This window comes from Pseudorca crassidens, chromosome 11 (assembly GCF_039906515.1).
Source record: "Pseudorca crassidens isolate mPseCra1 chromosome 11, mPseCra1.hap1, whole genome shotgun sequence".
Classification (NCBI taxonomy): domain Eukaryota; kingdom Metazoa; phylum Chordata; class Mammalia; order Artiodactyla; family Delphinidae; genus Pseudorca; species Pseudorca crassidens.
The window spans coordinates 68,901,949-68,928,532 of NC_090306.1; the positions used below are offsets into that span (position 1 = coordinate 68,901,949).

The 26,584-nt window shown below is 36.6% G+C and overlaps 2 protein-coding genes across 24 annotated transcripts in view; one reads left to right on the forward strand and one right to left on the reverse strand.

Moving 5' to 3' along the window:
* ACSS3 (acyl-CoA synthetase short chain family member 3) overlaps nucleotides 1–24,218 on the forward strand; it is a 144,488-nt gene extending 120,270 nt beyond the window's left edge. For 2 of the 6 annotated variants that reach the window (XM_067697458.1, XM_067697462.1), the window contains 7 exons: nucleotides 6,087–6,168; nucleotides 8,324–8,446; nucleotides 9,969–10,006; nucleotides 11,293–11,359; nucleotides 20,883–20,982; nucleotides 21,068–21,243; nucleotides 23,986–24,218. In XM_067697458.1, coding sequence (XP_067553559.1) covers nucleotides 6,087–6,168; nucleotides 8,324–8,446; nucleotides 9,969–10,006; nucleotides 11,293–11,359; nucleotides 20,883–20,982; nucleotides 21,068–21,243; nucleotides 23,986–24,132 — 733 coding nt within the window. In that variant the 3' untranslated portion in view covers nucleotides 24,133–24,218. Of the gene's footprint in view, nucleotides 1–6,086; nucleotides 6,169–8,323; nucleotides 8,447–9,968; nucleotides 10,007–11,292; nucleotides 11,360–20,882; nucleotides 20,983–21,067; nucleotides 21,244–22,084 lie in introns of those variants that run through there. The other 4 variants (XM_067697459.1, XM_067697463.1, XM_067697460.1 and 1 more) reach the window with 4 other exon arrangements.
* A 749-nt stretch (nucleotides 24,219–24,967) lies between these two features.
* Nucleotides 24,968–26,584, reverse strand: part of PPFIA2 (PTPRF interacting protein alpha 2) — a 476,082-nt gene continuing 474,465 nt past the window's right edge. For all 18 annotated transcript variants that reach the window (XM_067697456.1, XM_067697448.1, XM_067697445.1 and 15 more), the window contains one exon: nucleotides 24,968–26,357. Coding sequence is in view for 4 of the 18 variants with exons in the window: in XM_067697448.1 (XP_067553549.1) it covers nucleotides 26,329–26,357 (29 nt within the window). In the remaining 14 variants the exon portion in view is untranslated. The remainder of the gene's footprint in view (nucleotides 26,358–26,584) is intronic.

Here is a 26,584-nt window from a genome sequence, read left to right on the forward strand (position 1 = left end):
TCAGCTCTTTTAACTCCTTTGTTAAGGCTTTCTAGAAATCTCTGTTTTGCTCCTCTGGGGATCCCTAAACTAGAAGGTAGACATTTAAGTGATTCCTAAACTACTGTAGACCCTAGGATGTAATAAACATGAATCTTGCAGTTCTTGTAGATTACTTGCTTTCAAAGGATTTATCTTTCTAGTACAAGAGCAAACTATATGCCTGCATGGTAGAAAATTCTTCTGATTTTGAAACTTAACTCCAGGCACTTAATTTTGTGGGAAAGTTATGATACCTGAATTGCTATGAATACAAAATGTTCATGAATTTTAGAAGGTGCTTCTGTAATTGCAACCAGAGCTTCAAAGTGCAGAAATATGAGTCAGTGATTTCCAGGCAACACCGTGCAGGGCATGAGAGAAAAGGTTAACTGCAATGCCTTCCTCAGTACCACAGTGCTCACTGTTATTAAAGCCATAGGTCTCTGACTCTTCCTGATTCGTGGGTACACATTTTTCTCTGACCAGACACGGTTGTTGCTATTGGAAGTGCAGCTTGTCTGCCTCCTGCTCTGTCCCACTGGCCTGTGCCCTGCAGGCAGTGATGGGATGCCAGGGAGCTGGATGGCCTTGTCTAAGTGGCTTTTACTCTGGTGCCTGCCGATTTCTCGGCCTCCAGATATTGAACACTTGGTCCTTAATGATGTTTGTTCACATCCTTATAGTTTTGCAGGAGTGATTTGGTCACTTACTGTGCTGCTGTTTGGGAGAGGATCAGTACGGCTTTCCTTCACCAGTGTATCCTTTGAATAAACCAAGGATGTCGTGTAATTGTAATCCCATTCCTTTCTAAATCTCCTCTGCAGATTTTAGTATGATCTTTTATTAGTCTTACAACAACACTGTGCGGTAGGCAGTGGGACAGATATTATCTCATTTTCGACATGGGAATCTGAACATCATTAGCAGTTACACAGCTAGAACTCAGATTTCTAACCCAGTTGTTTGTCTGCCCAGAGAGAAAGAAATTATGGCCTAATCAGTCTCTTCTGGGGAGATGAAAAGCAGCTTCATAGGAAAATCACAAGTAAAGCCTAAAGACCCTGTAGGAAATACTGGGAGTGCAAAGTTGGGGTCTAACTCCAGAATTCTCTAGGGAACAGGAGTTTTGTCTTCAATTTACAGTATTTGTGTTGCAAATGGCTATTCCTGATGGAGCAGTGAGTACAGACTGTCCTTTATCTGGGATTGGAGGCATCTAGGAGTTTTATTTATTTCAGATTGGTCAGGGATGTTTACCTTCTACAGTGATGGACATTCTCTTCCTTCATTAGCTATTTAAGGATTTCTCTATGATACCTCCCCCTCAACACACACACACACACACACACACACACACACATTACTGCTGCCTCAGTTATTTCTCTTACAGCTTAAGAATGTTCTCTTTGGAAAGGGTTTTCTCTAAGAGGAACTCCTCATTCACAATTGGATAGTTTGTAACAAAACTCACCTTTTCACTCTGGGAAGAGTTAGGAAAGGTATCACAGGGTGGTAACATTTGATCTTGCATTTGAAGGATGAGGATAGGCATTTCCCGACATATTTCTTAGTATTTTCAGAAAATTTCCTTCCTTCTGCCAGTCCAATTTTTATGTTATTTATGTTTTATGTGAATTTTTATGTTATTGTAACTACAGAAAAAAAAGTATTTTTTTCTAGAACTTTAGAAATAGAGCCCCAATGCACTCGCTATTCCAGAAGGAAAACCTGCATTTAATGTTGAATAATCATTATCATTAGGTTAGCAACAAGAAAAGCATTAATTTCAAATACTGCAAAAAAATTCTGCTCTATTTCATATACACTTAACTTCTTTCTGGAGATTATTGCTTCTCTTCTCACATGTTTTACTTCATATATATATGAAGTACATATGTGTGTGTGTGTGTGTGTGTATGTGTGTGTGTGTGTGTATATATATATATATATATAAAGCAATTATATATGTACACACTTCCAATTCTGGAACTCCGTTTTCTTTTCTGCTTTTCTTCAGGACCAATAAATGGCATTTTCCAAGGTACCTTCTTTAGAGTCTCTTTTCAATTTTGAAATAACATCTGAATTTTTAGACACCGGGCTTTATTAGTGAAGAATGGATAGCGTTCTCTTATTTTATACTACTAATTACCAATCGTAATTTCATATCTTGCTTTCCAGCCTGTTCCTCAGTTAGACTTGGGGATAATGAAGAAGTTTTCTAGGGGCATCTCTAAAATGACTTGGGACCAGACACATATGCCATTTGCAGCAGGTCCATACCTTGGCTGGTGATAAAAACTTCCCTTCCAAGAGTTCCTGTCAGTATAGGATTTAACCATCTGCTGTAAAACTTGCCTGACAAATATCTTAAATGTTTACATTTTGATGTTATGTCATTAATTTAATGGAATAGACATCATTCATTACAGTCTTTCTCCCTATATGTATTCTAAAAATTACTAAATTTCTTGTAAATACACAATATTCCAGGATCTCCACGCATCTCAGATAATAGTTTATATATTCTTTCCATTAATGTCTAACACAGTGATTTAGGAATACCAAGCACTCAACAAATACTTGACTGAATAAAGAAAATGCATGAGTTAATGCATGCATACATGAATGAATAAATAAATTAGATGATCAAATAATTCTTCTGGTGTTTTCTTCTCTAACTCTCAAATCTCCACCCTCTCTCCATTGGCTACTCTGCCCAACTTTTCCCCATCCTGAATCAGCCTGCCTCTCTGCATTAAACCCTGACTTACATCTCTCCTTCCAGTCACCTGCAAACTTTTAAAAAGTATAGTCTAACCTTACTGCCTGCACTTACTTTCCTGCTTACTCCTTGATCACTCCAGTTCTTTCAGCTCCACTCTGCAGAAATGGCGATCCTGGGGGAGATTCACAGCATCTCAGTCACTAAGTTCCATGACCTCTGTTGAATCCACTTTCAAACAGAATTTGCACTTCACTTCACCTTGTTGAACGCTCAGTCATTATTAAAACTCTGCTCTGGAGGCCCCTCACATACTATCCTGGTTCTCGTACAGTTGTGATTTGGTTATTTTTGTTCATGGTCTTTTTTTCCTTGGTCCCTCTTTAATACTGTGTTTGGCCTTGGATTTCTCCTTCCTATTCTGTAATCTCTTCCTGGATATATGCTTGCTATGTTATACTTAATTCCCAAGGTCTATAGGTATATCCAAACTTATGAAGACCTTTCTCACACATGATATAAATATCCCTACGGTCCCTGTTCTTCAGAAGATTTATGCAAATATTTAAAGTTTTGTGCAACAGCTGAGAAAGCTGGTATCCTTAAAGCTTATTATTTATTTGTTTATTTATTTTGGAGGATGGCTACCTCTACTTGTAATCCTCTAGGCTTTAATGAATTACAAGAATAGAATCTATATGTTACTAATTGCTAGTACCAAATTTTTTTCAGGAAGAGAAAACACAGGTTATCAGGCCATCTTCTTTTAAGAATGGAGATTGCAAACTTAACCAACTTCTGGGAAGTGTAAGATTTCCTTTTCTCTCCAGTAACACCCTTACCGGAAAATGCTAAACTCTTGGTCTCACGTGCACACACTGAATTAGATACATTCTAGGCCACCAGGAAACTCAGCTCACATTCAATACACTAAGTACTAACTCATTTGGATTATTATTGCAAACACCCAGAAGTCTCTGCTGTGAAGAGGCGGTACGTGGTTGCCGGTGAACCAAAGTCTTAGCTTTGGGGTAGATAAAACGGATGAGACACTGCTTTAACAATATGCCCTTCTATGTGCATTGTTCTTCGTATGGGCAGTGTTTTGTGTTTACGGATTTGGATCAGGATATCTGTGTGTTTGTGTATCTGTGGAGCTAAGGAACAACTGCTGCCACTCGACCTGGTGTGTACATTCAAACTTACCTCAGACCGCACCACTCTCTGTTGTCCCCAGTACAGCCTGAATGTTAGTTGCCATTTATTATCACAGTTGCCTTTTTATTCTCATTGTAGGGAGGTATTTTCTTATACCCAAGCGTCTGTTAAAAGAATATCCCCATGAAACACAGAAAGTACTATATATTGTGGTACATTTTTGGGGAACAACTGAAAATTATTTCTTACTTAATATGCAAGCGGAATGCATCTCTGTCAGGTTTATTGTTCTAGTTGTATATTTTGAGTATAGTAGGCTTCACTCATTAATGTTTCCTCTTGTGGCCCATGTTGGCTTTTGAGTTGTCATTTCTTCTTAACGTCCTCTTCATTTGTTTACCCTCAGCATCCTGTAAATGCTGCTAAATAAATGATTTTTAGTGGTTGCCATATTCACATTGTATTTCAATGTGTAATGATGATTTTTACACTTGTTATAAAAATATTAACAATTAAACAGGTAAAGTGAAATTATATACAAGGTTCATTCGAAAGGTTAACATAGAAAAATCAGGTAGAAGGACCTGAAGGGATCATCTGCTTCAGCTTGCTGCCTTCCTGCAGGTTTAGTGATGAACAGTAACAGTAACAACAGCAACAGCAACAATATAGCAGCATCTCTGTAGTTTTGGGGTTTTTTTTCAGGTTACAAAATGCTTTCGCATGCATTTTATGAAATTACGGGAGGTCCAGAAACGCTGATGTAGCCTTTTTTCCTCCATCTTAAAATATTACAAAAAGAAGACCTAGCAAGGGAGGACCTATGGGTAGGCCAGACATAGAGGCAATGGGCAATCCCAGCTGGGCAGCTGATCCCACTGGTAACAGCATTTTCTGCCTGACAGAATGTGAGAATACAGTTCAGTGTCTCAGAAGTCTAATGTTGGGGTAGAAGGCGTGTGATGTTGCCTCATGTTGGCAGTAACCATGTCTACTTCATTTTCCATTTTCTCACATCTGCACTGTGAAGTCACCACTTCACTTGGTGTTTTTTGTGAGTACAGGAGGGTAGGGTTTTGAAAATCTTTAAGTTTTACAGTATCTAAATTTCCAAACTATAAAGCATCTAAAAAGTTTCCTGAAAATACACTGAGCGGTTATTTTCGTTAGGTAATACTTCCTACAGGGAACCGATATGAGAATTCATTTGTTTACATAAAGATAGACAGACAGGGCTTCCCTGGTGGCGCAGTGGTTGAGAGTCCGCCTGCCGATGCATGGGACGCGGGTTCATGCCCCGGTCCGGGAAGATCCCACATGCCGCGGAGCGGCTGCGCCTGTGAGCCATGGCCGCTGAGCCTGCACGTCCGGAGCCTGTGCTCCGCGACGGGAGAGGCCACAGCGGTGAGAGGCCCGCATACCGCAAAAAAAAAAAAAAAAAAAAAAAAATAGACAGACAGATGGGTGATAGATAAAGATTAAGCCCTTATTGTGTGTATAACACCTGTTTCATACTATGGAGGAATGAAAGAAATATAAGAGGAAATTGATTGAAAAGAACAGATATACGCTACCTTCTACTTTATATGCTCACCTATCTTCATGTGTTCATAGGTGTGAGAAATCTCATAGGTCTGGATGCTCATGAAAAGAAAGAACAGAAGAGAGAAGAGTGAGAGGGAATTCTCAGAGTGGGGAGGCACATTGATTGTGAAGATAAAGACTGTTTGTGGGATGTTTAATTGGAATATCTTATCACAAAGAGACTGGCAAAGGTGGCAGTTAGCACCTTGATACTTCAAAAAAATAGATTTATTTGCCTATGGTGGAAGGATATTTCTCTCAAAAAGTAATGCATTCAGTGATGCATTTTTGGTTCCTTTTTGCAGATGTTATGCTTCTTACTGAAACAATGATTGATGCTAATAACTATTTGAATGCCAGATGTGTGTGCCTTTTGTGCCCTTCCCAGGAACCACAGTCATCCCTTCGTGACTTTGCTATGTCATGGTCAACCACTTCAGCCTCAGTTAGACATGATCTGTCCAGTGGATTTAGGGGTTACAATTCAATGTGGGATTTGAATTGTAATTGTCCATCACAGTGAAAAACTGTTAGTTCTAATCAATCTGTCTTTATTACCATTTTCATCATAATTCTCACTGCTCTGTTTTTATATAAGGTTGCCATTACCACCTGGAGCTTTTTCAGGACTCTGGAAGAATCAGGAGGCATTCAAGCATTTATACTTTGAAAAATTTCCTGTAAGAACTTTATTGTACTTTTTTTAAAAAATCATCTTACACACTTCTCTATAGTTCTTGCCTATTAAATTGAGTGGCTGGCTTTTAGAATCATGGATCACAAAGCAACTTTTAAAGGTTATTTGGACCAGTTTCCAGATCTCAGGGATAAGAATGCCCAAACCTCAAATGTCTAAATAAGTCATTTTAATATTTTTTATCAATCTCTGGACGTAGAAATTTCTCTGTTTCTCTTAGCAGCTTTTTCTGAAACGTAACAGCCTTTCATATCAAGAAAGGTTTTGTTAAATTAAAACTTCTGGGGACTTTCTGTATGATTTCTCACATTGGATTCCTCTGCACAGACTGAGAACATCTGATCAGAACTGGACACTGTCGTTAGAACCTCTTTACCTCCTCTCCCCCGGTTATGTGAGCAAAATTTGTTCTGTTTGCCAGAAGTTGTATTTTTTTAAATCCCTTTAGCTATTACTGACATTCTTTCCCGAGTGTCCTCTGAGTTCTTTATTTTATAATACAGATACAGGATAGAGACAGTGTTCTCAACGCCTAACCGCCAGTGCTCTGGATAACAAACAGTATCTTTCTGTGTTCTGTTTTATCATTTACCTATTACTCTGTGGTTTGTGTTTATAACAGCACATAATTGATAATACGCGAAAGGGTCCCACTATCATCTTTCTGCTGTTTCTTCGCTTCTATTTCTTTCCCTGAGAGAGATACCTGGTCCTCATTTTACACTGGGTAAAAAAGAATGAATGATTAGAATTTCATTTTTAAAAAAGGTGAGTCTATTTAGCATTCTATCTTTATTATTTGTGAAGGACAGCTAACCTAATCAACTAGACAAATGACAAGAATTAAAAAGCTTCCTTTAGAAAGACATCTCAGGGTTAAATGACCTCAGTAGCCAAGATTAAACATGCCCCAAGGGACTGTGGCAGAGAAGATTTGTCAGTAGAGTTGACTCCAATCAGCCCAATCTATCTGCCTGATGGGCCGCAGTCAAATCACCAGAGTACTGATGTGATTAATTACAACCTGAAAGTGGTTCATAATATGTGCATGTGGTTTTCAGCATGACCACCTTTAACACTGAAAGCTCCTTCAAAGCCCCATAAACCATAGTTTATGGTTAAACTATATGTAGTGAATCTATACTCTGTCTTGTTACCCTGACCTCAACCCTTTCATCTAAGGACTTAATAACAGCACAGAAGGGTTCTATAACTTGCTCCCAGTTTAGAAGTAACAGAGCTGACATTGGACCCATATATTCTGGCTCCAGAGCCCATGTCTTTACTTTACTCTCTGATAGTAATTGCAGTAAGAGCTGCCAGTTATTCAGGGCTCATGATGTGCCAGGGTCTGCCCTCCTTAGATGCCCCATCTCATGTATGCTTCTCACAGCCTTATAAGGTATGGTCCATTACCCTGTTTAATAGATGAGCATACTGAGTCTTAGGAAGATTTAGAAACACAAATAGTGACTCACCTGGATTTGTCCTGAAGCCCATGCTTGTAATACAGGTATTAATGTAACTCAGAAGCATTAGGGAAAATAATATTTATTTCTTTCTACTTCTTATTCTTCTTGATTTTTCATTCTATTGTGATATCTGGACCAGTGAAGATGTACTGCTACTCTTGAGTCGATAAAAAAAATAATAAATTTTATACTTACTATTTAACTATATTTCACTGGAGCTTCAGTGCAATCCAAATCTATGTTAACAAACTAGTGGTCTATTTTGTAATTATTCATAGAGAGCTTTAATGCTTTTAAAAATTAACACAATTCAAGAAGAAATCTATCAAAGAACTACTTTGCAATACCAAAGTATACTGGAAATATTGAGTTATTATTTCTCCATTAAAAGGAAGAAATTGGGTTCATGAGCTCTACAACTCTCAGTTCAAACACTTAACGTGAACATATATAAGAACACTTTTATTCCTGGCTGTTAGGGGAGCAGAGAGATTCTAGTAGGCTTTCAAAATCAAAAATAATTTAATTCCATAGGCTAGTTATGAAAATAATTCAAATGATTACAGTAAACCTATTTCTATCACATTTTATATTTTACCAAGCTTAAAAATGATTACATTACCTAATACTATATGCTAATCAGACATTATTTATTCTTATTTTCAGGGATACTATGACACCATGGATGCTGGTTACATGGATGAAGAAGGTTATATATATGTTATGTCTCGAGTTGATGACGTGATAAATGTTGCAGGTCACAGGATTTCTGCAGGTGCCATTGAAGAGGTATTGATGACTATTGGTCTTTTATTCCAGGTGGTGTTTAGGGACAGAACTGAGCTGAAGTCAATACTGAGGTTGTCCATATTGAGGTTAAGTCATTCCACTTGGAAAATTTCCAGACCCTTCCTTTGAAGCATAGGCTCGGTTGGTCACTCTGGTATTTCTCTCACCTCACTTTCTCTCCTGTGGATTTTCCTGTTCTCCAAATTCCCCTGATTCCTGCCTGAGTGGTAGAGAGGAATTTTAAGCACTTACATATATTTGTAATTTATGGGAGAGTCTATATACATTTGGTTCTTGATCCTTGCTACCTGATTGCTTCTAGCTTCTTGATTTGCGCCTGTTGATAACCAGGTTTACATATAGTCTTTACTGGGTGTGTGATTTAAACATTTTATCATACTCTTAAATCCTGAGAATTTTCTTCCAATGTAAATTACACAAAGTCCCCAGAAGAGTATTTTAAAATGTTTTCAATTTTTTTTACCTTAAAATAGAATAAAATCCTCCTTTTTATTGTATAATACTATGAGTTTTTTACTTATAGTATAGATTCTTGTAGCCATCACCAACAACCAGGATACAGAAAAATTTCAACACTGCCCAAGAATTTCCCCATAATGTCACCTTTTTATTCTGACCTTCCCCACTCCTAACCCCTGGGAACCACTAATTTTTTTTTTGTTCCTATGTTTTTTTGTTCCTATGTTCTAGAATCTCATATAAATGGAGTAATACAGTATGTAACCTTTGGAGACTGGGCTATTTCATTTAGGAAAGTGCGTTTGAGATCCATTCAAGTTGTGTGTATGTCGATTATTTGTCCTTTTATGTTGCTGTGCGGCATTCCACTGTGTGGATGTACTAACCCATTTATGTTTCCTTTACCCATTAGAGGATATTTTAAGTGCTTCTAGTTTGAGGCAGTTATAAATAATGCTGCCATATACATTCAAGTTCAGGTTTTTGTGCAAATGTTAGTTTTCATTTCTCTAGGATAAATGCCTGTAGTGAGTCTGCTGGGTTACATGTTAAGTGTATGTTTAGGCTTATAAGAAACTATCAAACTGTTCTCTAGAGCGGCTGTGCCATTTTATATTCCCACCCATAGTGTATGAGGGGGTCTGTTTCTTCCCATCTTCATTAGTACTCAGAATTGCCATTGTTCTTTATTTAAATCATTCTAATAGATGTGTAAAGGTATCTCATTGTGCTTTGAATTTGATTGTCTGTAATGACTAAAATGTTGGAAACCTTTTCTTGTGTTTATTTGCCATCAATGTTCTTCTCTGTCATTAAAATCTTCTGCCCATCTTTTTAAAAATTGGGTTGTTTTTCTTATTGTTCAGTTTTGAGAGTTTTTAAGGTATTCTGGACACAAGTCCTTTGTTTGATATGCAGTTTGAAGATATGTATTTTTTTCCTGTCTGTGACTGGTCTTTCTATGCTCTTAAAAGTGCTCTTAATAGAGCAAAAGTGTGTTTCATATTGATGAAGTCTAATTCAGCATTTTTTTCTTTTATAGATGATGATGTTTATCGAAGAACTCTTTCCTAACCCAAGGTCATACTTTCTTCTTTGTTTTCACCTAAAATTTTATAGTTTTACATTTTATATCAATTTACATTTACATTTTGAGGGTTTTTTTTGTATATAGTGCAAGATATAGGTTGAGGATTTTTTTTTTAATGTGTATGCCAATTCTTCCATGTGTTATATGTTGCAAAGACTGGACTTTCTCCATTGAATTGCCTTTGCACCTTTGTAAAAAATTAGCTGACAGTATTTGAGTGGGTCTATTTCTAGAGTATCTCTTGTTTTATTGATCTGTGTGTTTACCTTTTCACCAATACTATTCTGTCTTGATACTTTATAGAATGTCTTAGAGTTGAATAGTGTCCACTATTTTCGAAATCGCTCCACTTTTCAAAAATCGTTTGGGTATTCTGTTCCTTTACTTTTCCATGTATATTTTAGAATGAGCTTTTCTATAGTTAAAATAAATCCTGCATGGATTCTGACTGGGATTGTGTTAAATCTATAGATGGATTTGAGAAAAATTGATATCTGGACTCTACTGAATTGTCCAATTCATGAACTTTGTATGTCTTTCCATTTATTTAGGTCTTTTTTGATATGTTTCACTGACATTTTATACTTTTTAGTATGCAGATTCTGAACATATTTTCTTTTTTTTTAATTTATTTTTTTATACAGCAGGTTCTTATTAGTTATCCATTTTATACATATTAGTATATACATGTCAATCCCCATCTCCCAATTCATCTCACCACCACCACCCCACCCCACCCCCGCCGCCACTTTCCCCCCTTGGTGTCCATACGTTTGTTCTCTACATCTGTGTCTCTATTTCTGCTCTGCAAACCGGTTCATCTGTACCATTTTTCTAGGTTCCACATATATGAGTCAATATACGATATTTGTTTTTCTGTTTCTGACTTACTTCACTCTGTATGACAGTCTCTAGATTCATCCACGTCTCTACAAATGATCCAATTTTGAACATATTTTCTTAATTTATACCTAAGTATTTAGTTTTCTGAGCTATTGTAAGTAGAATTTTTTTTAGTTTTGGTTTCCAAATTTTCATTGCTAGTGGATATAGAACTGCTATTGACTTTTATGAACTGATATGTATCTTATGATCTTGTTAAATTCATTTATTAGTTCTAAGAGTTGTGTGTATATGTGTGTGTATGTGTGTGTTTGTATTTCTTGGGATTTCCTATGTGGACAATCGTGCTGTCTGTGAATAGAGGTAGTTTTATTGCTTGCTTTCCAATCTGAATATTTTTTATTTCTTTCTCTTGCCTTTTTGAACTGGTCAGAACCTCCACTATGATACTGAGTAAGAGTGATGAGAGCAGTTACCCTCGTCTTGTTCCTGATCTTAGGGTAAAAGCATTCAGTATCTTACCATTAAGAATGACGTTACCTGTAGATGTTTCTGTAGATGGCCTTTATCAGATGAGGAAGTTTCCTTCTATTACTAATTTGCTGGGGTTTTTTCTTTTTTTTTTTTTATCTTGAAAGAATGTTAAATTTTATCAAATGCTTTTTCTGCTTCTATTGATATGATTGTGTGGGTTTTCTTTTTAAGCCTGTTAATATGGTGAATCACATTAATTAATTTTCAACTGTTGAACCAGCTTTGCATTGCTTGGGATATACCTCACTTAGTTGCAATGTATTATTGTTTAATATATTGATTTTTTTTTTAATTTATAGTAATTTTTGCTGATCGGAAGTTGGCTTTGTGTGGTAATCATGTTTTTAATAGTGTTTGTATCATTTATCTTTTTTCATCCTTTCCTTTTTAATATATCTAGATCATTATGTTTCCTGTGGCCTTTTTGTAGATAACATAGTTGGGTCTTGTTCTTATTTTAATCCAGTTTTACAATTTCTATCTTTTAACTGGTGTTTTTAAGACCATTAACATTTAACTTAAGTATTGATATATTTATGTCTCCAAGTTTACTATTGGTTTCCTTCTTGCCTTTTCTCTTTTTTATTTCCCTCATGTTACATTTTCTCCCTTCTTTTAAGTCATTTGGTTCTTTTTTTGTAGCTTCTATTTCTTTGCTGAGAACTTCTCCATTCATTCCAAGGGTGCTTGCCCATACTTTCTGGGCCACAGTTACTGTGGAGTTGTTAATATTTATCTTTGTTAATTTTATCCTAAATGTGCAAATGAGGCATTCTTTGTCAAAGACAGATTTCTTAATAATAAGTGTGTCATTGCTTTCTTACTCCCGGTCTTATCCCTAGGGGACCCAACAAGAGCCGATGGGAAATTTCCCTACATAAGTAGCCAGCCACACCATAGATGAGATAAGGAAAATTATTTTTCTCTGCTTATAAAGAGGAAGGAGGCAGCTATCTTTCCCCCTCCTAAAGAGGTCTCCTTGGACACATAATAGCCTGAATCCAAACTCCAGTTCTTTGATATGTACATAACATCTCTTCAGGAGGCAGATAGCCCTGTGTGTCTCAACTTTTACAACCTAGAAATGTTTCCAACTTCTAAGCCTTCATCTTTTTGACATGTAAATACCAAGGAAGATAGTGAGTGGGCCAGTCTCCCCAGCACCTTATGAGTTTAACCTAGGGATCTAGTCTAGGATGTAAGCATTTTGCCCAGCAGGGAAATTAGAAAATTTTATTATCCTTTCATATCAGAGCAATTGACTAAACAAACAGCTATAGATCAAATTCTCAAGGTATTTGAAGAGCCTCAGGAGGCTAGGGTTTTTTATAGGGCCAATGAGGAAATCTGGAAAAGTTTTATTCCCCTACAGATAAAATAGCTACATTAAAATCTTTATCTGATATTTTTAATATTTGGATTGGGGTTTGGCATTTGTTGATTATCTTTTTTAAAGGAGTGTTTAGGTTTTCCTGATTCTTTTCATGTCCAGTAATTTTGCATTTTATATTTTGACTATTACTTTATGAGATTTTGGATCCTTTGAAAATCGTCTGGATTTTTGTTCTTGTGATTGTTTATTTTAGCAGATGGTCAAGCCATTTAAGATCATACCACACGTCCTTACCCACTTTCTGTGGATTGTGGTTCCAATGTCAATTTTGTTTTCAAAGCCTTTACAGTGCTATTCTAGTACATCTCACTGTGTCTCTCTCCCAGAGGCCAATCTGAAACTCAAGTTAAGTGCTCAAAATCTGTGCTATGCTGATTCTGGTTGGATTCATGCATATACAACTTTACAGTAGGCTCAGGACATCATACTCAGATTTAAAATATCCCTTTTTCTAGCTCCTTTCTCTCCACGAGCTACTCTTCACTTTTTGATTCCCAGGGCTCCCCCTTACTGCTCTTCTCGGTATGAAGTCAGGGCTTCAGCCTCCCCGTACTCCTGCTGGGGTTCAGTCCTGCAAGGTCTACCTACATAGCGTCCCTGGGGAGAGGAAGGGACTCTGTCTCTTTGTTAGCACTTGCCTGGTATAGGGCAGAGCTAGTCAACAGGGATCAACTCTCAGGAACTGGATGGCTGCTGGTGGGGAGGACAAGTGGTACTGAATCTTTCCTGGCTCTCTTGGTGTAAGATGGGGGAGTCCCCAGTGCTCCATCCCCAGGATCTGCTGCGCAGTGATAGTGGAGAAGGGAGAGGACACAGCTTTTTGGCTGCATTCACCTGGTGAAAGGTGTGAAGAGTCAACAAGGTGGTTACAGCTCTGTAGGAAGGAAGAGAGACACTGCTTCTTCATTGGTGTCCATCTGGAGTAGGGACAATAAAATCAAAATGATTCTGTTTCCCAGCTCCTCTGCTCCTTTTCCTGGACCTCTAGGTGGACACAGCAGGCATTTCTTAGGGCTTTTTCTGTCTGTACTTATTGACAGTTCCACATTTTTGACTGATATAGAACCCAGGCCAGAATATATAGGAGGCAAAATCATCAAACCAACAAACCATAACAACAATGAAAACCAAAAACTTCTAAACAAGCAAAAAACAAGGGACTCACCATCAGGTTGTCTCTCAAGTTCTGATAGAGTCTTCTGGTATGAATTTTTTTTTTTTTTTTTTTTTTGCGGTACGTGGGCCTCTCACTGTTGTGGCCTCTCCCGTTGCGGAGCACAGGCTCCGGACGCGCAGGCTCAGCGGCCATGGCTCACGGGCCCAGCCGCTCCATGGCACGTGGGATCTTCCCGGACCGGGGCACGAATCCATGTCCCCTGCATCGGCAGGCAGACTCTCAACCACTGCACCACCAGGGAAGCCCTTCTGGTATGAATTTTAGCCCAAAGTATTCCATCACAATTAGTGGAAGTGATAAGATGGAATGTATTTACTCCATCTTTTCCAGAACCAAACCCAGAATAGTTTTCGAATGGAATGGGGCAAACTGCAGTTTAAATTAAAGAAAATGCTTAAAGCAGTATGACTGATAATGCAGTAGGATGAGAGTATGCAGAATCATAGTTCCCCTTTCTCTAATTAAAAAAATGGTCACTTTCTCAAAAGGTTGTACTTAACTTCAGCCCAAAATTAACACTTAACACTTCTTGTCATGTAGGCTTTTCTTTCTTAGTGACAGTCAATGTGATATTATTTGAGTAAAAGGAAATAATTTTATAAAATATTTGGAACATGTGACTTTTATCTGCTGTTATAATGTTGTTTTTAACTGACTGTGAATTTTGTGATAACCTGAAATTGAAATTTATGCTTCATGTATTTTGGTGTGTTGACAAAAGATGGTTCTGGCTTCAGGAACTTTTAATTTCTTGCTTATAGGAGATTACGTCCATTTCTGGCAGACTCAGCTAATCAAAATACAGAGATTACATATGCATAGCTCTTATTATCAGTCAAAATTCTTAGTGCTCTCTTTTATTTTTAGAATGAAGAGTGCCAACCTATTCAAATATATATTGTGCTTTAATGTTTCTACTGACATGCTTCTCACTATATGTAACAGCAGAGCGAGGCAGGCAGAAGATAGGCAGTTAAAACAGAATCCACAGGGCTTCCCTGGTGGCGCAGTGGTTGAGAGTCCGCCTGCCGATGCAGGGGACACGGGTTCGTGCCCCGGTCCGGGAAGATCCCATATGCCGCGGAGCGGCTGGGCCTGTGAGCCATGGCCGCTGAGCCTGCGCGTCCGGAGCCTGTGCTCCGCAACGGGAGAGGCCACAACAGTGAAAGGCCCGCGTACCGCTAAGAAAGAAAGAAAAAAAAAAAAAAAAGAAAACAGAATCCATGACATCTAACAGGAATTTTGTCCCTGGGTCTTAGAGTGCTCATAGCATGTAACAGGACACCTCTCAGCCTTAAGCCTTCTTGAAGTGAATGTCTCCCTTTATATGAATTAAATGATTAACTCTTTATTGTATTTTTATGTCTAATAAGGAAATTAATATCTCAATTCTGGGTTGTCTTCTCCATGTTAGAATCTATTAGAGGGTTGAAAACCAACATTTTTACCGGCTTTTTCCCAGCTCCTTAGTAAAGTTGTTTAACAAATTGATAATATGTACATGAAATGTTCATATTAATGACAGCTTTTACTAAAGTGCCCAAACCTTATTTTATATTTAAATGCTTTTCTGGGAGTCTTAATAATGAATGCTGGATTCCACTTTGATTTTTTGAAATAGGACTTGAGGGTCTTAAATCCATTGGGAATATTATTTATAGAAAATAAAAATAGACTGAATGTCTGTTTATATACAGTGAAAATATCTGAGCTTTTTCAGTTTCCCAAAGTAACATTTGACAAATTTATCACCTTACATAAGACTAAATCAAACAGAAATTCTACTAAAATGACTACATCACAAACATTTCAGGAAACGCTATGTTCTTTTCTGTTCTCGACATAAGAAAATAGAGTCCTACAATGGCTTTTAGAAATTTAAGAGGACATTATCCTTGCATATCCCAATGCATGTGAGGGCCTTCTATAAATATAAAGTAATAACCAAATCTATTTGAACAGCTGATTAATCTTTGAAAGCCTACCGTCTAGCTGGACAATTGGGACACTTAGGTGGAAGTTCAAGGTATTCTTAAGAAAAATTTGTCCTAAATCTGCTAGTTCAGGTCATGCGAGCTCAAGTTACTAGGAGTCAATGTGGTCCTTCTGCTTAGTTCTCTTTCACTGTTGTGGGCAGATCTTTTCATGCAGAGACATCTCCAGGGAACAAATTGGGCTCCCTGATTTCATTCTTTCACTTGTAGCTTAAGATTTAGTTTGTTAAATAATCCTACGAGTATCCTTGGAAACTTGGAAACCTGGTGTTAAAATACTACATTTAAAGCCTAGGGCAGTGTTCGCATACAGTTTTCCCTTTCGAAGGTTATTCTGACCAAAGCATCACTGTTTGTTTTTCAAGCTAGCTATTTTGTTCACTATTTTAGGAATAATTTCTTCAAGATTGAATATATTTCCATAAAGTGCATATTCAACAAAGATGCCGTGCAATTTCATTTCTACCCAACATTAAATGACTACTGGATGTAAATAGTTGTAAAATTGCTGAATATTTTCCTGGGCACTGATATGAATATTGATGAAGATGTGGAATCTGGCAGTTTCCTAGGTGACTCCATTGTCAGAGGAGGTAAAACAATATTCCTCCTCTTCCCATAGCAAAGACAATCTCCCTCTGCAGAGTGTATTGTACGAGGGTGCTTGATTTAAACTAATTTTTTCTAAAATTAAAATACTTAAAACATAATTAAGAAACCTGTATAATTTAGCCCACTAAAACCAGAAAACCATTTAAATCAAATAAAATTTACACAAAAATGGCAGTACTGCAGAAACCAAGAATGACAGTTACTTGCCAGGCCTGTTACCATAACATTTATATGCTCACTTTGGGTGAAACAATTACCTTTTAAGTTGTGTCACTTTTTTTGGTACTTGAATGCCAGTTAACCACAGATACTTCATGAATTTTATATGGAGGGAATATACGAGTGGCTTTTGATTTCCGCCCCCCCATAGGACATTTGGTGGGCTTCTGTCCCAATATGTTGCCAAGATATATTTTGATGCTTTCCCTTTTCACAATTCGGTTGTTGAAATCATTATTTGGCATGCAAATACTGTTTGTGGAGCCAACACAGAAAGCTGGCTCTCTTCCTTTATGGCATCTTTTTAACACTGATAGAATAATATAATGTTTTATCCACTATAATGAACTTCATTTACAGATGGCACGGAATTCTGGAGAATGACATGTTTCTCACAGATTTTTAAGAATCGTATCTTCAGTTGGCAAAAAATGGGAAACTTTGATATTATAGGGAATTGTGTTATATCTTACTTCTGATTTTAAAATACTCTCTCTGCCCTTATAGAAAACCAGTCAGCGTTTTCCCATCCACTTCTAAAAACACTGAGACCAAGGATGGAAGTTAAAATAGCAAGGTGAAATCATGGCAGACTAGAAGTTTTGTTGTTCAATTTAGTTAAAATTATAGTCATACTGGTTAGGTGCAAAATATCTAGATGTATGATTTTTTTTTTTTTACAGTGATTTAAACTGTAAAACTTCAAAAACTCAGGTATAGAAGCACCAGTGAACACTTTAATAAATGGGCTTTTGACCATTAAAACTCTGGTTAGCCAGGTAGAAGTATTTTTCTCTATTCATTAAGGGAATACTAAATAGGATTTAAAGGACTGAACCTACCAAGTCTGTGTCCTACCTGCTCTAGAGAAGTTATTCTCTTCCACGGGCTGGTGACTGTCAAGACTAACTGCCCAAACAAAGCTCTGACAATAAAATGTGTCTCTACTCTCAACATACAGACTGAAAAGAAAATAAGAACTTAACAAATGGGAAACATTTTGAGAGTTCACACTGAAGCAGTGAGAGAAGGTGGTATTGTATGGTCTGTGTAGTATGTGTTTTGCAGAAGCTTTTGAGTCAGGACCAACTAAAGGAAAGAGGGCATAGACACCTTTACCTCAGCAATGAAGTTAATAAAACATATAGTACAAAAATCATTTATTTATCACGTACCATCCTGAGCACTGCAGGAGTCAAAAGCTATGTCGATGGCAGCCCTCACAACTGAATACTTCAAGGCTGATGCTAGGATAGGATACGGGGCAATGTTGATTTGCATGCTTAATTAGGGGCAGTGTGAGTTAGTCCACTGGCTTTGTACCAAACATTCTAGCAGTTCATTGAGTCTTCTAGGAGTTCAGAGAAGAGAAAGCTCATTTTCAGCTTGAATTACTTTTTTTTTCCATAGAAAGTTTGGGATTTTTAGTGGCATGTCCCAGATTTTGTTGGTTTTTCTCTTCCCTCTGACTGTACCTTTACAGTGCAGTTTGTCAGCTTTTCCTTTTTCATATGGTCCTTAGATGTTAAGAGTTCTTTAAGGCTTTCACCTTTTCTCCTCACTGCTTTCTCCCCAGATAATCTCATCCATGTGCATAGCTTTCATTGTCATCTATACATTAATGGCATTCAAATACACATTTTCAGATTAAGATTCTCCTCAGATCCAATTGCCTTGCCTTGGATGTCTGAAAGGTACTTCAAATGGAATATCTCCAAGATTTAATACATGATGTTTCCTCCCAAGCCTAGCCCTCACCAGCATTTTCTGGCTTAGAAAATGACACCACTATCCAACCAGCTACTCAAGCCAAAAACCACAGAATCATCTTTAACCCCTTTGACTTCTTACTTCATATCCTATTTATCATCAAATTCTGTCCATTTTACCTCTAAAAACTCTGGAATCTTTTTATACCCACTACTATAACTTTAGTCTACTATTGTAGCCTCTCTGGGTGTTTCCCTGGGTAAACTATGACACCCACCTTCAACAATCCTCTATTTATTCTTCACAATGAACCAAAGTAAGTTTTTGTTTTTCAAAATCCACTCTGAAGTGAAAGTAGCCAATCTGTAAAGGCTACATATGTAGGATTCCAACTATATTAACATTCTGGAAAAGAACTGTGGAGACAGTAAAAAAGATCCGTGGCTGCCAGGAGTTATTGGAAGGTGAGGGATGAATAGGCAGAGCACAGTGGATTTTTAGGGCAGTGAATCTACTCTGTAAAATACTGTAATCATGGATCCGTGCTGTAAAACCCATAGAGTGTACAACACCAAGAGTGAAGTCTAACGTGAACTGTGGAGTGGGGTGAGAGTGATGTGTCAGTGTTGGCTCAGCAGTTGTAACTCTGCTGCTCTGGTGAGGGATTTTGATGGTGCGGAGGCTGTGTGTGAATGGGAGCAGGGGTTATATGGGAACAACGTACTTTCTGCTGCTCCATTTTGCTGTGAATCTAAAACTATTCTGAAAAAATAAAGTCTGTTAAAAAACCCATTTTGATCTTGCATCGCCTCCTTACCTCCTGAAAGTGCTTTATTACCTTCCAATGCTACTAAAATAGTTGGAAGCCCTTCGCATTCACAGCCCTTGTCTATCTCTGTAGCTTCATTTCCTCTTACACCATTCTCACTTTTGCTCTCTGCTTTCCAGCCACGTTGGTCCCTTTTAGATTTGAATGGTACAAGCCCCGTGCTTCCACAGGGCTTTTGCCCCGCCCCTGTATGCAAGGGTCCTTGCATACAGACCCTTTAGACCTGAGCTCTTCCTGAGTCACTTCCTAAGGGGAGTCTTCTCTGAGATCCATATTCTTCTGCCACATTGGTTGCTTTGGTTCTATCTCTCATTTAGAAATCCATGTTATTTCCCCAAAGATTGTACCACTTTACATCTAGACATTCATAGTAATTAAATATTCATGATTATTTATTAACATCACCCTTTGCTACTAGACTGTAAGCACCATGAGACAGTACCCAGCTTATTTTTGCTCACCACCAAGTCTACTGCAATATAGGAGGTTGGAGGATAGGAGGTATTAGTAAATGTTTGTTGACTGAATGCATGGAGGAAAGAATGAGGACTGCCAAACTAGCCCTTGGTTACAAGTTTGCTCACTGTTTTCTCCAGCCATAGGGGTTTGGAGTCACTTGAAATATATATTAATCTCTCAGAAAAGAACTTTTTGAACATTCATTTTTAAAAGTCCCATCACAGCAGAATTTTTTTTTTTCTTAATCCTAAGCTTCTGTATTTCATGTGGTTACTCTATTCTCTGAGTTCTTGTGATTCCAGATAGAAATTTGCTTTGCTCTTTAAGGCATTTAGAGCTTAGGGTGAACAATATGAAAATGGTTGGTCAACAGTGGTGATTATCTGATGTCAGGGCTTCACTCCATGTCCAGCCTTTTCTCCACATCTTGGAAAATCCTCTCTGGATGGGTGGTCACTCAAGAAGAGAAGTGTGCTCTGTTCATTGCTCAGCAACAGAGGTGGAAATAAAATCACCATTTATTTTTTGTAATTTTATTTTATTTACTTATTGGCTGTGCCACGCGGCATGTGGGATCTTAGTTCCCCAACCAGGGATCACATCGGTGCCTCCTGCAGCGGAAGTGCAGAGTCTTAACCACTGGACCGCCAGGAAAGTCCCAAATCACTGTTTATTGATGGGGCTGCCTTGGGTTCCTCTGGAAGGTGTCCTCATGGTAGCCAGCACTGAAGCCAGAACACCATGAGGCCATCTGTTTTCCGAGGCTCATTGCAATTTGTTCCCAAGTGGTATCACTGCATAGTTTCCCAGACTTCATTAATAAACAATTGAGATGAAGAAATCATTCCCTTACTTTCCAGGTAAGCTAAGCAGTTTGTCTTAATTGCTTAGTCAGCTTTTACTGAGAGACTACCTGGGGATCCTAACCAGTCACCTCAGTACTAGTGATGTGAATGGTGAATTGGTAGTAATTTTCACAGAGGTAGCTATGGGTTTTTAAGTTATCTGATGTGTACTATTTTCCCCAATTGAAATTATAAATATTGCATATATATGTGTATAGATATTCTAAATGAATGCTTGTTTTAAATTACAGTCTGTCCTTTCCCATGGCACTGTGGCCGACTGCGCTGTTGTTGGCAAGGAAGACCCTTTGAAGGGTCATGTCCCGTTAGCTCTCTGCGTGCTGAAGAAAGGTGAGAGGTCTTTCTCCTCCCCGACTGCTGGGGCCCTGAATGATTAAAGTTAATTCAGAGCTTACCATCTGAACTTTCTCCCTAGATATAAATACAACAGAGGAACAAGTCTTAGAAGAAATTGTGAAACATGTTAGACAGAGCATTGGCCCCGTGGCTGCTTTTCGAAAAGCGGTGTTTGTGAAACAGTTACCCAAAACCAGATCTGGCAAAATTCCCCGCTCAGCTCTGTCTGCCCTTGTCAATGGCAAGCCATATAAGGTAAATTATCAAGGATGTTGAGTGCTTGGTTTTGAAATGTTTTCCCCCACTTCTTTGGTGTCAACTAAGATCTTTCAGTGGTTCTCAAGCATGAATTATATCCCTAGAAAACACGTAACAGTACTTTTTTTTTTAATATTATGGGGGAAAAATTGCATAGCCATTCTCTCTGTAGGAATGAGGGTTTTGGAGAGAAACACAGATTAATTAAGACCATATACTTTTGATTATAAGAACCAGTATGTGAAAATATTTTACTGTTAGTAAATATGTCAAATTCAAACTTGTGGAAACTCAATCTTATTAAATTAAGGATAAATTTTCCTTCATTGCCGTCATTAGTGACTAATAGTGAGTGAGAGGCTGGCTATAGATATTTTGAAAATTCTAATTGATATGTATGCTCATTATTTTTCCTGTTTTGAGTGAAAATTATTTTAGGTAATTTAGGCTGATTCAAGCATATGCATTCTTTTAATTTTGTGCATATTATACATGCACAAATATATGTATTTTTAATCATCAAGATCTAATAAAAAGTGATGCAACAGTAAGGAGTGGTTGTATGGGCAAATGCCAAAAAAAAAAATTCTTTCTATAGATGCTCATTGAAAGGCCCATAAAAGAAAGTACCATCTAGGACCAATAGTTTTGCTAACTGAACAGTTTATTTTACTATAGATGCATTTTAAAATATTGAGTTCAAAGTTCCCTGTTTTTGAACCTTTCCATATGAGTATGATAAGATAATGGGGAATACAAGATTGCATATAATTGTTTAATTGTATAGAATGGAAGGGTTCAATGAAGCACGTTCATCTGGCTCTAATTTTCTTTCCAGGTATCTCCTACAATTGAAGACCCCAGCATTTTTGGGCACATAGAAGAAATGCTGAAGCAGGCATTATGACTTTTTTTTTTCTTTTTTTGTCACTTTTCTAATTGGAGTTAGATTTTGGAATTATTTCCCAGAAATAAATATTTAAATAGAAATTACATGCAAACTGAAATGTAAATTGTAGAGCTTGGTCTAAAAACAATGTACGTGAAAACTAGTAAAAGGTCTTCTGTTTGATTAGCCCAATTAGCACTGTTACTGGTTACCTGTAACATTGCTCATTATAGATTTTCCAGAACTTTGATTTAAGAAAAATATATCTGACATACGATTTATAAAAATTGTATCCCCAAAAAAAACATTTTAATTGAAAGTGACACTAATATTGAGCCACTTGCTGAAATTAGGACTCTGCAGCTTTGACCCAAGACCTAAAACTCAAGTGAAGTCAGAAAACAATTATAATTTTCTTATAGAAATTCTGAATATTTTCTAATATTCTTGAGATGCCCACATGCATGGTTATTTTAAATGAAATGGATGAAATGGGAAGTTTTAGGTAATCATCTAGACATGATTTTCTAAGTAGGAGAATCTGTCTAGTCACATATTTCCTGAGGGAAGGCTGGGTACCAACCAAGGTACAGCTCTTTTCAATCCTTTGTTACTTAGTCAAGGGGAATCACAGGCTGGCAGAGAGCATAGAGGTCAATTAATCCAATCTCTTTGTCATGGAGATGAGGGCTCTTTAGCTGACTGTATACTCTTAATACTCTTTAGCTGACTGTATACTCTTAATGTAACTGGCAAGGAAAGCTCTTAAGGAAGAAATGTAAAAGTTTTTACATTAGCTAAAAACTGGGAGGAGTTTTAAGAGAAACCAAAAATCCAGATTTTATGTGAAATCTCTAATTTTTAAATAACTCACTAAAAAAAAAAAAATTGTCATATCCAAAGCACATCTTTCCATTTAAACTTCTGTAAAACTATTGAGCATTAAAAAAATAACTGAAAATTAGTCTTTGTTAATAAGCATATGATAATGTGCCAATTATCCAGAGTAGGTAGATATAGATAATTACTTATTTGGTTTACTTAGGGCTCTACATGAGATCAGTTATCAAAGAATATATTTAAACTCAAAAAATACCATACCCATGTCTTGACGGTTCTTAAAGTATTCCTCAGTCTTTCAGTCCATCAGGAACATTATTTTTAAGAGCAACTGTCTTAACATATAGTCTGGTAACATATCACAAAATATATATGAGATAATAGATAAGAGCTTATTGTTTGTTTCATAAAAATTGCTTACAACTTGTATAAAGACATTCTGAAAATGTTAGGATTTTTTGGACTGTAGCCTATAAGATAAATGGCTTCTCAAAGTAAATTGTTATTTGCTAAAATTGGCTTTTTGATTGTTACACCTGAAAAAATACATTCATCTAACTGTTCCTTTTAATTATTTTAGTAGACTGAGTTAAACTAATTAGATAGATATTCAACTTATAATTTGAAGTTGTTGGGTTCCTTAAACTGTCTCTTCTCTTGAGTACATTTTATCTTATCACAACTGTAATCTCACACTTTTTAATGTCTTAGAATTAAGATGTATTACCTTCTTTTTTCATATAAAATTCAGTTAATTTGAAATGGCAAATTCTTTAGCCGATTGTGTATCATAGTTCATCTGCAAGGTATAAACCCAGGCATATACAAGAATTGTGTTAACGATTACATCTTTGATCCTCTTGCACATTTTTCGTGGTAATCAATCTGAGAGACACTTCAGCAAGCGGGCTTGGGTTATTTTCCTGTTGAGTGGGATTGGAAAACAGTGCACAAGACCGGGGAAGTGGTGTTTTCTTGTATCTGGTTAAAGAAAGTGATCTCCTTTGCAGGGTCAGAGAAAGTACTGTTCCTCTCACAAGACTGAATGTGGGGCAAGAAAGATACAGTCATCAGATTGCTTAAATTTTGGAAGAAAAAAAAAAGGAATTTTCTATTTTAATACTTACCATAAGGTACTTTCACTCAATAGTACTTAAAATATTTTGAATTAAATGTCTTTAAAAATAACAATATAATGTTACTAAAAAATGTAATTTGCTGAAATAAATTCTGCATGATCTTCTTTTGGTAGTTGCATAGAATTTTTTTACTGTAAAGTATTAAAATTAAAATGTAAATATTTTATTTTAAAATCTATAGAAAAGTGCCAATTAATTGATCTATTTTGCCTGTGAAAATGTACTAAGTGTATACAAATGAGAACTGCTTTACATTTAAAATTAGTTTTATTTATAGAAAATTATATTTGTAAAGGTTCTGATTATTAAAAATATGAAAATTCATAACGTTGATAGTTAAAAGGAAGAAAACCAAGGTTCTAAGCTTAATCCATGAAATGGGTTTTAGAATCTGGCAAAATGATCTTATACATCGAAGAATATTTTATGGTTTTTGAGGCAAGTAACTGGATCTTTTATATCCCTGTATGTTAGTCTATTTTAAATGGTTAATGTCTCTTATTAGGTGATATCTTAAAGGGGAAGAACTGTTTATGCAATTAAGTTGTGCAGAACAGTAGATACAAATCTAGTTTGTATTATTATGATACCATAGTTTCTATATTATATTTCATTTCTGTAAGTCAAGATCCCCATATTCAGACGAACTTAAAAAGCTCTTTCCCATTGTTTCTAATCAGGCAACATTTTTAGAAAATTTAAAATCACTTTCATAAGCAAGTTTAGTGCTCCCTCTTGTGGCAGACTCACTTTTGAAGCTAAAAGATTGATCACTAAAAAGAATGATTTTCATTATAGTTTAAGTAAAATTTTAAACTATATGTGACTAGAAAACAAAGCTTAAACAGAGAACTGGAAGTATTTTTGTTTATTGACAATGGAGAGGGTTTCTGTTACCATTACCTTTTGAGTGAATCTGTTAAACAAAAATTGACATCAAAACAAATGTAATGTACGTGCAAACATAGCAAATTAAATACAAAAAAGGAATTACTAATGACAGGTCTTGCTGTTAATAAGATCAAGCAGCAGAAAATCAGCAGTTAGATAAATGGTATTCTTAAATAGATTTACTTTGAAATCTCCCATATAAACAAAGAATAAACAACAGTAACACCACCAAATAAAGCCACAGGGAAGAGAGAGATTATTCTTCTATACTTTTATACACTATATATGTTAATCATTCTGTCTTATTTCCTCTGATAAGACTGACTTCAGGGAAGTCGCAACAAGGCCTTCTCGGCTAAGAGCATATAACGTTAGTTAGACATGAGTCTGGCTAATGCCCTATTACATTGACAAAAGGGAAAGGTTTCTGGGGTTTTGCTTTTTCCAGTGGAAATGACCTCAGACTCTGCAGTGGTTGACATTCATTCACTGAACAGGGCTGGCTGGAGGTTCAAGGTATTTGGATGAACATGTGGTTCTTAGTAAAGAAGATTTTTTTTTTTTTTCCCTTGGTCCACAGGTAATAAGAAGAGATTTTTTTTTTCTTTATAAATTTTTTTAAATAATTGCTTTTGACTCTTGTAAACAGTTTGGCTTTGTTTTGTATTGAAAAGGAGATCGAGCCATCACAGTGCTATTTCTAAAGATATAGGACATCCCTGATTTCCTTTAAAGGTCTATTTTTGGCTCCAGTTCCAGGTTAAATCATTCTTTTTTACATGATCAGAGGCAGGTTTTCAGCTTTAAGGATTGACAGACTTGAAGGAGAAACATGTGGAAGCATGAAACATGCTTCCAGGAAACATATCAATTTGTTACAATGCAAAAACTGTAGAAATGGTGGAATGGTAAAATACAAACAGTACTTGGAATTGTCAAATGTTTGCACTCAAGACTCCATGAACCATATATTTTATTTTTAAAAAAATCATATTTATATCCATTTACATAAGACTTACACATTTAAAAAGAAATGCATACACAGTAATACATAAATGCCAAGTATATTACAATAAGACATGAAAAAACAAGTGGCTCTATTTCATAAAAGCATCTGTTGTACAGAATTTATGATGTGGATGATGCTTATTATTCAAATGACTTAAGCATTTTCTTACAATTGTAGTAAACTAATCAAACGTAATATCTGACTCCCCCCAAAATCACATTTTCAGCTTAATAAACCATTAGTTGTGATTATTTCCTTAGAATTCAGTCTTCACAAAGGTTTTCACTGCTTATCTTCTTAGATGGTAGTGCACTTTAGGTAGAGTAGACTGAAAAGACGACATCTAAAATATGTAATGGACAGCATTAGTTTACTGAAAGATCCCAGACTGGAAAATCTCCCTCTGCGACTCTTGGTGCACCTCCATGCATCCTGCCCACTTTTGTCGTAAGGGTAGGATATCATCTCAGGTCTAACCAATGGCTGTATGTAATTAATATTTGCTCCTCTCTAATTTTGTGCAGGCGAGGTTCATAGATAAGATTTGCTCAACTTTGTAGAAAGTATGGC